Source organism: Hemiscyllium ocellatum, chromosome 2 (assembly GCF_020745735.1).
Source record: "Hemiscyllium ocellatum isolate sHemOce1 chromosome 2, sHemOce1.pat.X.cur, whole genome shotgun sequence".
NCBI lineage: Eukaryota > Metazoa > Chordata > Chondrichthyes > Orectolobiformes > Hemiscylliidae > Hemiscyllium > Hemiscyllium ocellatum.
In genome coordinates, this window is record NC_083402.1 from 114,380,054 (window position 1) to 114,394,651 (window position 14,598).

The 14,598-nt window shown below is 39.6% G+C and overlaps 1 protein-coding gene across 3 annotated transcripts in view; it reads left to right on the top strand.

Moving 5' to 3' along the window:
• LOC132824570 (phospholipid-transporting ATPase ABCA1-like) overlaps positions 1 to 14,598 on the top strand; it is a 164,586-nt gene that overhangs the window by 78,992 nt on the left and 70,996 nt on the right. For all 3 annotated transcript variants that reach the window (XM_060839183.1, XM_060839182.1, XM_060839184.1), the window contains 4 exons: positions 1,578 to 1,699; positions 3,966 to 4,157; positions 6,776 to 6,865; positions 14,186 to 14,426. In XM_060839183.1, the coding sequence (XP_060695166.1) occupies positions 1,578 to 1,699; positions 3,966 to 4,157; positions 6,776 to 6,865; positions 14,186 to 14,426 (645 nt within the window). The remainder of the gene's footprint in view (positions 1 to 1,577; positions 1,700 to 3,965; positions 4,158 to 6,775; positions 6,866 to 14,185; positions 14,427 to 14,598) is intronic.

Sequence of the window (14,598 nt, forward strand, 5' to 3'; positions counted from 1 at the left end):
CCATTCCCCTCCAAACCTCTTTCCTCCTTCCACCATTGTGATGGCCTGAGTGCAGAAGCCATTTTAAAATTTTTAACTTGAGAAAAATTGAGAGAAAGCACTCTTAATTTGAAGTGCAATAGTTCTCCAGCTTTCTTGTTTGAAAGGCACTCATTTAGTCCTCCAGCATCACAAACTTGCTCACCATCCTTAAATCAGGGCTCTTGTGGTGCAGTAAAAATATCCCTACCTCTGGACTAGGAGTTCTGGGTTGAAGGGCCACCAGAAGAATTTAATAACATCTCTGAACAGGTTGGGTTAGAAAGCTTGTGTTCATATCCCACTTGCAATGGAGGTGTGTGATAACATGTACTACTCCTCATTGGGCCGCAAGCTATCTCTGTGAACATTGGCTGCCCTCTCGTGAAATCAGAATGAAGGTGACTGTCCATTTGGGCTTCTGATCCTGACTGAGCCTGAAGCTGGACTCACTAGATTCTCTACAGTATGGAAACAGACCCTTCAGCCCAACAATTCCATGCTGATCCTCCAAGGAGAAACCCGCCCATACCCATTCCCCATATTTACCCCTGACTAATGCACCTAACACTATGGGCAATTTAGCATTCTCTATTCCTGAGATGCTGCCTGGCCTGCTGTGCTTTGACCAGCAACACATTTGCAGCTGTGATCTCCAGCATCTGCAGACCTCATTTTTTACTCGGGCAATTTAGCATGACTAATTCACCTGACCTGCACATTTTTGCATTGTGGGAGGAAACCAGAGCATCCAGAAGAAACCAACACAGACACAGGGAGAATGTGCAAGCTCCACACAGTCACCCAAGGTGGGAATTGAACCTGAGTCCCTGACACTGTGAGGCAGCAGTGCTAACCATTGAGCCACCATGCCACCCCCAAGGTGGGAATTGAATCCTGAACATCACAATGAAAATCCAGTCCTAAATTACAAGCAAACTTGCGATTTATACTAATGATTTAGGTTAGCATAAACAACTTATGGAATCATATAACATTGAGAGAGATTATCAAGCCACTACTGCCTCCCTGAAACAACTATGAGTTAATTTCGCACCCCTGCATTTGAGCCATGGTTATGCAATTTTTCAGAAGGTCCATATCCAATCCCTATTAAATCCACTGTTTCTATGTTTTCAGATACCTTTTTATTCTCAATATTAATTGAAAAAAACACAGCTCATCTTTTTGAGATTTTTGATTTTGTTCTGAGGTTTGATCAGGGCAACAGCAGGACTTTCTACTGCTTGAATCTTGCCATGGGATCTTGTTTTTAATATCATCCTGAACAGGTAGCTTAGTTCAAATATCTGTCCTGAAGAATGATGCAACTCAAATGCCATGCTCCCCCAGGATTGCACTTAAATGACTGACTTAAAACACACAGCCTTCAGACACAAAAAGCAAATTTCCCCTCATTGAGACAAGCTGAACCATTCAGCAAACAATTCGCTGTTGACCGTAGATATGTTTTTTTTGATGGACTAACACATATTGTTTCTAATTCCTGGTCCAGTTGAAGTTAGTTGGTTGCTCACGACATCATCTCTTGTATGCAGATCTTAGGCTCCGGGATTTCTTGGTCGAGAATGAGACGCTGTCGGAATTTCTGCATCAAGATATGTCATTTGACCATGATGCAGTGGAACAGATCCTAGATGCTCATGTAAATTTTGGAAAGGTAAGGAAGTAGACACCAGTGTGGAGTAATAATCCAGTCACAGGTACTTAACTTTCCATAATTTGGAAAGCATGCATTTGTTTGCACTTGGTGCTTTTTTTTTCCCTGTTATTGATTTCCAATGTTCTCACCTAGAACGGAAATTGCCAATGTAAACTTGTCCATCAATATTTGCAGCCACCAGAACGTGGGGATACAGTGGTATGATTATAATATTCAGGCAGCATCAAAGGAGAAGGAGAATCGACATTTCAGGCATGAGCCCTTTCCTGAAGAAGGGCTACGTTTTTCCAGCAACATATTTTCAGCTCTGATCTCCAGCATCTGCAGTTCTCACTTTCTCCTAGAATTATAATGGGAAGAGTTTAAGTGCAAGCAGAAGAGTTTATTAAACAAGCATCTATATTTACAGGAACAGATTGGAGGGAATAGCAACTAATTTAATCAGGTGTATCATGGACACAAAATATAATGTTTCACCAGTAGGCCAACTTGCATCATGTTTTTGCAGTGCCAACTGCATAGGTGCCATTCTATAGGTATCATTGTACACATACTGCAAGCATTAAGCCAGTTGAATATGTTACTTTGAGATTTAACATGTTGCCACTGTATGGGACATTGATTAGGCCAATTTAGGAATATTGTGTGCAGTTCTGGTCTCCTTTCTATTGGAAGGATGTTAAATAGGCTGGGGCTGTTTTCTCTGGAGCCTCAGAGGCTGAGGGATGACCTTATAGAAGTTTATAAAATCATGAGGGGCATGGATAGGATAAATAGACAAAGTATTTTCCTAAACTGTGAGTGTCAAAGATGGGGCAAACATTTATTACACAAACTGAAGTTCCCTTAAAATATGATATTAAGCTGCCTTCTTTAATGGGTGGAGTCCAGGAAAATACACCTTCAATGGTGTTTGAGGTAGGAAATTGTACTTCATCGCACTGAAGTGGTAGTGCTTTAGTTATAAATTAGGATCGCGTGTGGTCTGGAGAGGATCTTATAGGTACTGTTCCTGTACATCTGCTGTCTTAGGCAGAAGACGTTGTGAGGCTGGGAGGTGCTTTTGAACATGTGTGAACATAAACAGGTTCTGAACTCTTACGCACCCTTAATAGAACACAAGAGAAAGATTTTACATTTACACAGTGCTTTTCACAACTTCAGTCCATTGTGAAATACATGGCAGCTGATTAAGTACTTTTCAAAGTGTAATTTGTATGAAATCAGGTTCCAAATCAGTAAATGTTTCAGTTTTTACTGTTGGGTTGGTTGAAGGAGAAATGATGGGCATGATATGCCCATTGTTGTTTGCATAGACTGCTCCAGAATCTTTTGTGAGCAGATAAATAAGAAAATCATTCAACATTTCACCTGACCAGCTCTCTCCCAGCCTACGCTGAAGCATCAGCATGTTTTCAACACCAAAGACTGAACAGAAAAGTATAATGTCAGTCTTGGGCAATTGCCTGAAATATTTGTCATTTGATATGTTAGATTTATTTTGTTCTATGTTCCCATATCTATCAAAATACTATGGACACTTAAAGTGTACTCAATGAAATAGCCAGGAATCACGTCCTTGCTTATCTACAGTGGCCTTTTTATTTCTGAAAGTTATGTTTGAAGAGTAATTTTAAGGTTGTAATCTAATTTTCAAGATTACAGTAGCAATTATAGAATTTAAAACCAATGTTCTGGATTTATGGTGTCATTTCAGCCTGTTTGATGAGGTTATAATAACCTAGTAACTAACACAGTGTATAATTTATGTAATTATCACATTTTAAAATTTGACCTAGTGAAATTTGCTTCAAGTATTTGCTATTGGACTTTACAAATTATGTTAAGGCTAAATTGTGGGTGGAAATACTCATTGTAAAATACATTTCAATTTAATAGAACATTCTATTTGGCTGCTCATTTAGTCATTAAAAATTTAGAAGATGACTTTTTAAATTATGTTTGGACATTACGTGATGTGGTCTAAGGACTGGTGAGTAAATTTGAGGGACAAATCATCTCTGACTTGATTGAATGTAGGAATAGGCTTAACTTCTGTTCTTCCATTCATTGTAATGCAATTTTATTTCACTTATTGTTAAATCTATTTTGGATTCTTTTAATCTTGCTTATCTGACTTTATTGCATAAAACACTTATTACAATGGTACTATAAAAGCATAAATAACAGTTATTTATAATGGTTAATACTTTCTGTGCAGTTCCAACACAGCAGTTACTTCTTTATTTGTCATTGATTTCAGGTCATTACAGAGGGGCAAGGATTACAGCTGAAGGACCTTTGTGATGGCCCAAAACTGAAGGACTTTGTTATCATTGGAGATCACTCCACAGCCACTAACACCCAATCTCTTATTTGTACCTTATCTGAGGCAGAACTGAAAAAAGTCGAACTAACATTCTTTTTGAACCTGGATATTTTAAAGTTAATACATGTAAGTTAAGTCATTTGAATACATTCATATCAATGTGTGGCAAACACAAATTGGATATTATATTGTTAGGAACAATAGAGCTTAGCGTTCCCTCGTCATTACGGGACAGAAGGAGGCCATTTGACCTATCAAATCCATGCCAGTTTCCTCTGAGGCAATCAAATCAGACCCGTAGCTCTACAAATTTATTTTCCTCAAGTACCTGATTGATTTATCTTTTGCTATAATTAATTGTCTTTGCTTCCAGCACCTTCTGAGGCAGAGAGTTCCAGGCTATTATCACTGACTGAGTAAAAATTGTCTTCCTCACACTCTCCTTACATCTCTTCCACAAACCTTAAGTTTGAGTCCCTTAGTCCTTGAATCATAAGCTCCAAGGAGAATAATCCCAGCTTTTCCAACCTTGTTATTAAACCCTCATCTCCGGAACCATTCTGGTGAATCTGGTGAACTACCCTGTGAAGCATGCTTATGTCCTTGCATTGTGTTCAGATCTGGGCAAAATACAGTCACTGTGGGCTAATCAGAGCAATCAACTGGCCATAAAAACCTTATGCTAATTTTCATCTGCCTATGTCATTTATCCAGGACTTTCCTCTGGTTGCTGAGAAAGGTCAAAGAGTGTGGAGTTCTGCAACACCAAAGTCTCAGCTATTGCACTTCCCAGAATTTAATAAAAATAGTAAAACTTGTATGTGACATGCACTGGTCTGACTCAATGCATATTTCAACGTAGAGTTCCTGTACATTCTGTACGTTCATTTCCACATATTACTGGCTTTTCCCTCTTGGTTAAAACTTATTTGTGGAGTGGGGGTAATCCTTGACAGACCCTACCTATAAAGGCTGAGAAGGTTATTTACTCCATAAGGGCCTCAAGGTTCAGTCAGATTGACCAAGCAACTGGGCATTAGAAATTTCATGGCTACCCCTTAAGATGAGTGGAACAGTAAAAGAACTGCCACCTACCTCAGGTAGTTTTTTAAAAGAAAAATAAATCAACGCATCTCAGCTATGGCTCAATTGGTAAAAGTCTTATCTTTTGACTGCAAAGACAGTGGGTTCAATTTCCATTCTAAGAGCCTAAATGCAAGATCAAGACAGATGATCCAGTGTAGAACTGTGGATATGCATGCAATCTTTTGGTTGAAATGTTAATCAAGGTCCCTTCTATCTATGGCAGTACTTTGCAGATAGTTCTTTCTGGGTAATATTTATTCCTCCAGCTAATCTGATGTGCTGTTGAAGGAGAAGAGCTTTCCATTTATTTGTTTTCTTTACAATCCATTCTGATATTCCATAAATGGGAGCGTCTGTGTTCCAAATTTATTTTGAACTTTGAAACAGTTATCCTAATAGGGATATGTAGTGTCTGGTGGTGGGAGAGGAATAACATAAAAAGCCTGCTCAGTCTATATTGCTATATAATTCATGGGGCAGCATGGTGGCACAGTGGTTAGCATTGCTGCCTCACAGTGCCAGGGACCTGGGTTTGATTCCTACCTCAGGTGACTGTCTGTGGAGTTTGTGCATTCTCCCCATGTCTGCGTGAGTTTCCTCCCACAATCCAAAGATGTGCAGGCCAGGTGAATTGGCCATGCTAAATTGCTCATAGTGTTAGGTGCATTAGTACATGTAGGTTAGGGGAATGGGTCTGGGTGAGTTACTCTTCGAGATTTGGTGTGGACATTTTGGACTGAAGGGCTGTTTCCATACTGTAGGGAATCTAATAATAAGAGTGATGATTTAACTCCTATTTTTACTGCCGAATGCTCTCAGACAGCTCAGAATTAATAGCAAATATTACTTCAGAATCAAAACACTGCAGATGTTTGACATCTGAAAGAAAATAAAACAGAAAACTGCTGAAAATTCTCAGCAAGTCTGGCAGCATCTGTGGAGAGAGATCATATTTTAGGTCAATGGTCTTTTGTGTAGTACTGTTTGACTTGTATGTTTTTTATGTTTTTTTGTTTCTTAAATACCATGTAACCAAATCACCAGATTTCAATAATTTTTTCAGAAGTATATATATGTATAAATATATACACATAAAATTCATGACTATTTCCCCCAGCTACAGCACTTAATAGTCAAATGCTGAAACAATATGTTTGGGTTGCAAAAGACACAACATTGCAAGTGGTCGTTCATCATATAGTGTACATCACCTGTTCCATCTTGTTTCCTGTGAATTATTACATTTCACAGTGTCATTTGATACTCCTTTCAAATGTTGTGAATAGAATTATTCTAATTTTAAAGGAATTGTGTTGCAAGTAATACATCATCAGTTTTGTGTTCTTTTCACAACTGAAGCTCATTTAAATTTCAGGCTATTCCTAACGTAAAAACAGATTAACATTGCTTATTATTAAAATGTCAAACAGAGCATTTTGAAGCAAACTGAGCAGGTGGGAAATCCACAAGATTGTGCATATTGTGTTTTTACATCTCCCTGACATTTCTGTCTCCTGCTGTCAGTATAGTGCGAAACTAGCTCATGTGTTTAACCAGTATCACACCTAAACCTTCCGGTTTAAATGTTAAATGTAAACCTTGAAATGTTTTAATGTCTGTGTGCATCTGTATTAACTCTGCCTCTCTCTGTTTTACAGAAAGGATTGATCACTAATCCTAAAGAAGCATTGAATGTAACTGAAGCCTTGGATGAAGTTCTGCAAAATCTCATGATTCTAGCCAAAGAGGTGTGATAGCCTTTCAAAGTTAAATTATAAATACAATACTGGATCATATTAGGAAGGCTTGATGCTTGTTTCCGTGGGTCCATGTTTTATTCAGCATGTTCCTTTTGCAAATGGGCCTCTTTCTCAAAAGTGACAGCTTGTGGGAGGACAGTTGTTTTGGCTTGATAACTTCAAGACACCAATGTCCAATTCTCAACGCTGTTGCTCTTTTGATTAAACCCTTTAAGCAATTAACCCTTTAAACGCAGACATTGCTGAGGAGCAGAAATTTTTTTTCTGGATTTCCTTTGAAGCTTTAGCATCAAGAACTCCAAGGGTGCAGTCAGTTACTGACAGATGTAGACTAAAGCATTCTGTTATGACACCCCACAACACACTTTGACCCATCTCAGAACAGCATTTGACTTTTTATTTCCTCAACACCAAGTCTGTCTCAGTAAGCCTTCCAGTTCAAGACTGATATTAGCTGCTGTGTATTGTGGACTCACTGCCCATTCCAAACTGCATTGATATTGCTCAGTCTAACTCCAAGACTGTCCTTTACTATAGAGAGAGTTTATTTTTATTCCATTAATAACATCAACGGTTGAGGATTGACAAAGGAAGTGATGTCAGCTGTGATTCAGTCAGTTTAAGTCCCACGCGTGACTTGAACACAAAAAATGTTAGCTTACACTCGAGTCCACTACCTGAGGGAGGACCGCACTGCCAGAGATCACTGAGTTAAACCAAACCATGTCTGTTCGCTCAGTAAATATAAAGGTTCCTCTGAAGCTATGCTGAAAAGATTTATCTCTCATGAGCTGGCTAATATTTGTCAGTTAATCAATGTCACAAAAGCTGAGGACCTGGTTGTTGTCATTGTTATTGTGTCATACTTCAAAAGTATTAATTGATAAAAGTCAGTTTGGGATATCCATAGGTCAATAAAGGTGTTGGAGAAATGCAGTTGTGCAACGTGTACTGCATGTCAAGAATATAATATAGTTTGTATTCAGTGTCTTCTGAAAGTTTCCCTGATAATGTTGCTGTTTGCTACAAGTATTGCTACACTAAATTGCAATGCAAGTTTTACCACATTTAGAAAAATTGAGTCCTCTGGAATGAATTGCATTGAGGAAAAACTTTACTTTGAACTTCACAGCACAGAGGGAGACCATTCGGCCTATCAGATCAATGTTTCTCACAGTCTTTTGAACACCCTACTTAATTTGACATTATCAATTTCTTCCTTGCTTATACTTATCTAACTTCACTTTAAATGTCTCTATGTTACTTGCCTTAAGCACTCCACATGGTAGCAAGGGCTGTAGACTAATCACTCCTGTATTCCAGCCCGTATTGTTTTGGGAAACACCTGTTTTAACTCATCAATTAACCATTACCAGTTTCATATTCTAATTGATTCACCTTGTCTCCTCTTTGGGATCTATGGTCATCAACACCCTCAATTAAGACCTCGAAAACAGATTATCCAGTCATTGTCGTACTGCTATTTTTGGGAACTTGCTATTGGTGCATTGACTGCTGCATTTCTTACATGACACTTCGGAAGTAATTCATTGGCTTTAGAGTACTCTTGGACTTTCTGAAGATGCACTATATGAATATTAATAAACTCTAGTTGAGATACAGTTCTTCCCATGGCTTCACATGTTTCTTTAACAATGGGCATTCAAAGAATATTTAAATGTTAGAGTCATTGCAGTCAGATCCAATCTTGTCCCCACCCTACTCTCCCATCCATGACATCCAGCAGAAATTAGTGAATCATGTATGGATAGATGGAAACTTGGATGATTTATATCATCCATCCCTTCTCCTTCACAGGTCAGAATCAAACCTGTGGAACATCCTGCTGTGTAGAGATCAGTTAGATCTGCATAAATCCAGAGGCCCACTGCAATTTTGTTTTCAAAATGAACTTTCAAAAACTCAAAACAAAACAACCCATTGGCACCTGCAAGGTCAGCTTGATTAAAGCTTGCTTGTAAGTCTGTGCTGAAAATAATGATTATCTGAAGAAAGGAAAAATGCAAAGAGATGTGATAAAACAAATAATGTCAGACATGTTGCTTTAGTGCAGACTAAATATGCAAACTGCTCAACATGTGTGATTGAGGCTAAGTCGCTGTGGGATGGCAGGTGTTCATTTACAACTTGCTGAGTTGGTCGTTTGTCAAGCAAGCTACAATTTCATCAAATGTACAACAGAGAAACAAGCCATTGAGCCCAGCTGGTCTACACCAGCATATAGGCACACATGAGCCTCCTTCCCTCTTAGCGTATTCTCCTTTCCTTTTCTCTCTCGTGTTTATCTGGCTATTCCTTAAATACCCCTATGCAAGTGCAACCCAAACCTTTTCTTTCTGTGACCGCAGTGTGAGGCTTGCAAAGTTTTGTGACTCCTCTGTCAGACCTGGCTGAGTAGGGGATTGGGGGTGAGTTGGAGGCAGATGCGGGGTGGAAAGACCTGTGAAAGTGTGGGTGAGAGATCAGAGTTGTACCACTGCCATTGATGCAATTGAGCTTCCAATTTCCAAATTTCGGCTCACAACTCCAAGTGAAGTCCTGACCCCATTTTGAGAAGCATTGCTTTATGCTGTTAACTTCCTTATAGTAGTGAGCTTAACATTCTCACCAGTCTCTGGGCTATGAAGTTACTCCTGACTTCCCTACTGGATTTAGCAGTGACTAACTTGTATATGGCACACAATGTTCAGCCTTGCCCTCAATAAATGGAAACATCTTTGCTGTGTCTATCCTTCAAACGTTTTCACGCTCTCAAAGACTGTTTATATCCCTTCTCCTTCCTACTATCTTGTGTTTTGTTTACTCCTTTTCATCTACTTTGGCACACTGTCCGCTAAATCTGACATGATACAGAGCATTAATTCAGTCACATCTACAGCTACTCTGTGTGATCCTCTCTTTCATGTGAATAGTGACCATTATACAAGGAACTCCCTTCGTTTGGATACAAGACCTCTAAACGTACAAATGAATTGTGTAGGAGTCTTTTGTCAAATGAACTGTAGTAACCCCAGTCTTCGTGAGAGACTGATGATCCACCCGAGGTTAGTTGTGGTTTCATGTTTCACAGAATGATCCAACATCCTCTTTTCTGGTTTGAGGCAGAATAACTCATTAAGAACATACAGATTAAGCTGCTTGCAGAACCACGTTCTCAGCAATTGCAGCAGAATTGTGATATGTGTTTTAAGAAATATATTTTTATGTGCTGTGCTTAAGTCGCGGAGTACAGAATTAAGCTCACATTATAAACAGGCCGGAGCGTCAAGTTACTTTTCCTGTTGGAGCACTTAGGCTTGCCTGCTTTTGTCTGTCAAGATATAATTGAAACCATGTGACACTGAACTTGCTGATGTGGCCAAGTCATCCAAGTACCCACTGCTTGAAGGAACTTGTGTTTTGCCTGGGCTGCAGCTAGATAGACCAGATAACTACAGTTTGCATTTTCAGAAGTAGAGAAACATAAACTGCAGTTGGTCAAAGCAGAGGATGTTGCAGCCTCTCGCTAATGATCCATCTGTCGTCGGTTCTAATGGAAGGTTATCAACCCCAGGTGTTAGCTCTGTTCCTCTCTCCCCGCATTTGCTACCTGTTACCTGATCAACGTTTTCCAGCATTTTCTGAATTTTTAGTTCTCTTGGGTCAACAAAATGCAATTATTTTCCTTTTGCTGAATTTTAGTAAATAAGTCATGAGGACAATTAAATCCTATCTACAAGTAGTTGTCAGTTTTTAAAATAGCTTGAGATTCAGATATTTGCTTGGTTATACAAGAGTACATTGCAGTTAGAGAACCCACTGTAATAGTACTTTAATGTGGGTAGGATTTAATGTACGGCCAGATGATTGTGAATTGTTCAGGCTTCTGAACATCCTGATTTCAGGAATGGTAAACATTGTTGCCATAATAAAAGACGGTGGGAGACCAAAGGAGGACTGTTTTAAAATGTAAGGAAAGCCTTTTCACTGTTTGCATGTTTCTCAGTCACTGATGGAATACTTACTGTCATTTCCTCAGCTATAAGCAAAATAACATTTTGGATGAATGACAGTATGCAGCTACATCATCTACTTTTTAAAAGATTTGTTGACAGGATGTGGGCGTTGCTGGTTGAGCCAGCATTTGCTGCTAGCCCTAATTATCCTCAAGAATATAGGAGCTACTTTCTTGAATTACTGCAATACTTGGAGTATAGGGACAGTGGGGCTTGGAAGGGAATTTTAATACTTTTAATAGTGAAGGAACAGCGATCTCGTTCTGGATCGGGATGATGTTTAGTTTGGAGGGGAACCTGTAGGTGGTGTTGTTCCCTTGCATCTGCTACCCTTGTCCTTATGGATAGCAGAGCTCACAGGTTTGGAAGGTGATCGTAGTGCAGATTGTGAGAGCTGTCTGAAATATTCCACTCTGGACAATCCCTATTTGTGACCTCCTGTCACTGGTGTGTTCCACAGCCACTGGTCAGGCAGTCCATGGCTGAGGTTGTCAGTCTGCTCACTGAGCTGGTGGATTTGTTTTTGGACATTTCCGTCCCATCCCAGGACAGAACACAATGCCTCGCCGGAGGCTCACTGATGATGTTGCCCAGCTCGGTGACAAAACGTCTGAAAACACACCTGCCAGCTGAGCGAGCAAGCCAACAATCTGAGCTTCAAATCCTCTCCAAGTCCATGGCTAATTGCCAAGTGTACAGTGGGGTATACAAAATATTAAGGCCCTGAGGCAGATGCTTCTCATTCTCCTGACACCACTTGGTCTCCAGTTTCCACCGTGTCAATTCATTCATAATTTTATTTAGGATTGTGTCTGAAAGAGACTGCGGGAGACTTAGCTATTTGTAACTATTACCTTCTCTTGCACATTGTCTGCAAACTATTTACATGACGAGGCTTTACATGAATTTTCTAGATTGAACCATCCCCCAGTAGTTCGAGCAATCACATGATCTTGCATCACTGATATGGATTATCATGTTTATATGTTTAACATTAACTGGCCACATCAAATCTTTTTTCAAGTTTCTGATTCTATTCAACACATTACTTCCATTGTCCTACAGTTCATCAGCTAACTTGCCTGCGTTCTACCCAACACTTCATAAATATTGAGGTTGGTGTGTTAGAGTGAGGGATACTCTGCCTCTGTTTTCATACTGTAATGCCTCCAGTCCACTCCACATTGTAGAATTTCTACCATACCTTGCTGTACAGAACAGTTTCTGAGAGGAAACTTATTTGATATCGTTGATGCCTCATATAATCAGAATCCTCTGAAATGTCAACATTCTGTGGGTTAATGTTGGTTAAGCATTCCAACAAATCTTTCATTCATGAAAACCGCATTGCAGTGGCTTTTCTGATTCCAGCACAAATGAATTTATGTACGCCAGACACCCAATGATTGTCAGAATGTATTAAAATTACAAGATAATGAGAGTAATTCTAAAGTGAAACGTTTTTCAGATATATCATTTCAGACATTCTCCAGGATTTATGTATAGAAGCAGGAAAACCTTGTTGCAATTGGACAAGGCCCTGATGACAGTTACACCCGGTGTATTGTGTATAGTTTTGGTCCCCTTTCTGAAGAAAGGCATTTTACATATGGAAGGAGGGCAACAAAGATTTACCAGACTGACTTATGAAGAGAGACTGGATCAGTTAGGACTATAATCAGTGGAGGGTTAGAATAAGGGGGTGGGGTGGGGGGGGGTTTAATATGAAACGTCTAAAATTCTTACAGCACTAGACAGGGTAAATACAGGAAGTTTTTCTTGATGACCTGGGAGTCCAGAACCAGGGTGCCACAGTCTAAGGATACAGGTTAATTCATTTAGAACTGAGATGAGTATAAATCTTTTCATCCAGAGAGTGGTGAGCCTATGAAATTGTCTGCTGTAGAAAGCAGTTGAGGCCAAAGCATTGATTGTTTTCAAGGAGGAGTTAGATATAGTTCTTCGGGCTAAAGGGATCAACGGTAATAGGGAGAAAATGGGAACAAGGTATTGAGTTGGATGATCAACAATACCATTTTGAATGGCAGATCAGGCCCGAATGGCCTACTTCTCCTATTTTCTATGTTTAATGTACATCAGGAATAGGTATGCTTGTGTCACAAGTGATCTCTCCACTAAGCTGTGCAGTCAGTTGAAAGGTGCTGACATAATTCAGTGAGAAATAACCTGTCTGTGAGGTTATACAAAAGAAAATTAAAGGGACTGGATGGACACAGGAAACAAACAGGCCAAGTGTAACAACTAGATTTTAAGCAAATACTAAAAGGGAACATTAATCATCATCAATTCCAGAACCTCATAATTACAATTTTTATCTTCCTCTTCGAACCTTACAGTGCTGCTTCTATCAGTCTCTGTAAACTATTCTAACTGCAGCATTTAGACTTTTAGAATCCAGTACGGCCACACGCAAGCATATCTTAAAGGAGCCACATGTGTATGCAGCTTTTGGGGCCTGTGCATTAAATGGTCCTGGGATGTTGCTTGGCCATGTACTCATGTCGCTCATAAGGCAAGTCTGGTATCTCCCCTGTCTTACCACCTTTTCAAGAGCTCCCTAAAAAGCCAGCTCCTTGACTAGGCTTTGTGCCAGAGTCATGTTTGGCAGTGCCTGACTCGGCTGCTGCTACATAGTGTCCCCATAATGTAACCAAAAGTTATTAATCTCCACATTAACTGGTTTTTAACTTGAGCATGGTCAGACAGTGTTAGCTGTGGGACAGTATTCTTGCCTCTGATTTGGAAGGTTCTAAGTACAAAGTGGCTGGCTCTCGAGTGACAAGCTGCTTTGTTGGAAGTGCCAAAGTCCCATCTCCAATCTCAGGTCAGTATAAAAGCTCCCATGGCAGCATGTGTAGATGCACAGATAAGTTATTCCTGATGTCTCAGCCAATAATTATCCCACAGTTACCATCAGAAAAACTGGTCACCTGGCCAGTGAAATGTAGTGCAAAGTAGCTGTTGTATTGCCCACATTACAGCAGTGATTGCATTTGGAAAAAAATGTACCTCATTAGCTGTAAAGATGTCCAGTAGTCATGAACAGAACTATATAAGTGCAAGTCATTTTTGCAAATTTGTCATGAATCTTCATTATCTAATTCTGTATTGAGTTCTCTCATGAGATTAGGTTTTCGGTGATCTAAAATACCCCTATCTACAGTTGATAAGACAACTCTGTTCTCCTGTAACCTGGTGAAGGAAGGTACCAGAGAAGTACTAGGATAGTGAAACGTGTTGTTTTATTCTCTCCTCTTCCCTGTTTGTGCAGCTACTGGAAGTGAAGAGTTGGACTGACATGCGAAGAGAGGTGATGTTACTGACCAATGAGAATACGACAGGGTCACCCCAAGAGGTGTACCAAGCCGTGACAAGAATTGTGTGTGGCCATCCCGAAGGTGGTGGATTAAAGATCAAGTCCCTGAATTGGTATGAGGACAACAACTACAAATATCTTTTGGGTAGAAATGGCACGGACGATGATGATGCCGCACACTATGACAACTCAACAAGTGAGTATGCACACTTGACTGTTACCATCCAATTTAAAAATGAAAGGTTAATCTCCTGCATGCTGCTGAGAACAATCCAGAAAAGAAACTGTGGAGACACGTGGGAAAAAGAAGTGCGCTTATTTCACTTTTGCTTTCAACATTTTTTTTTGCTTTTTTTCCTGAAAACTTT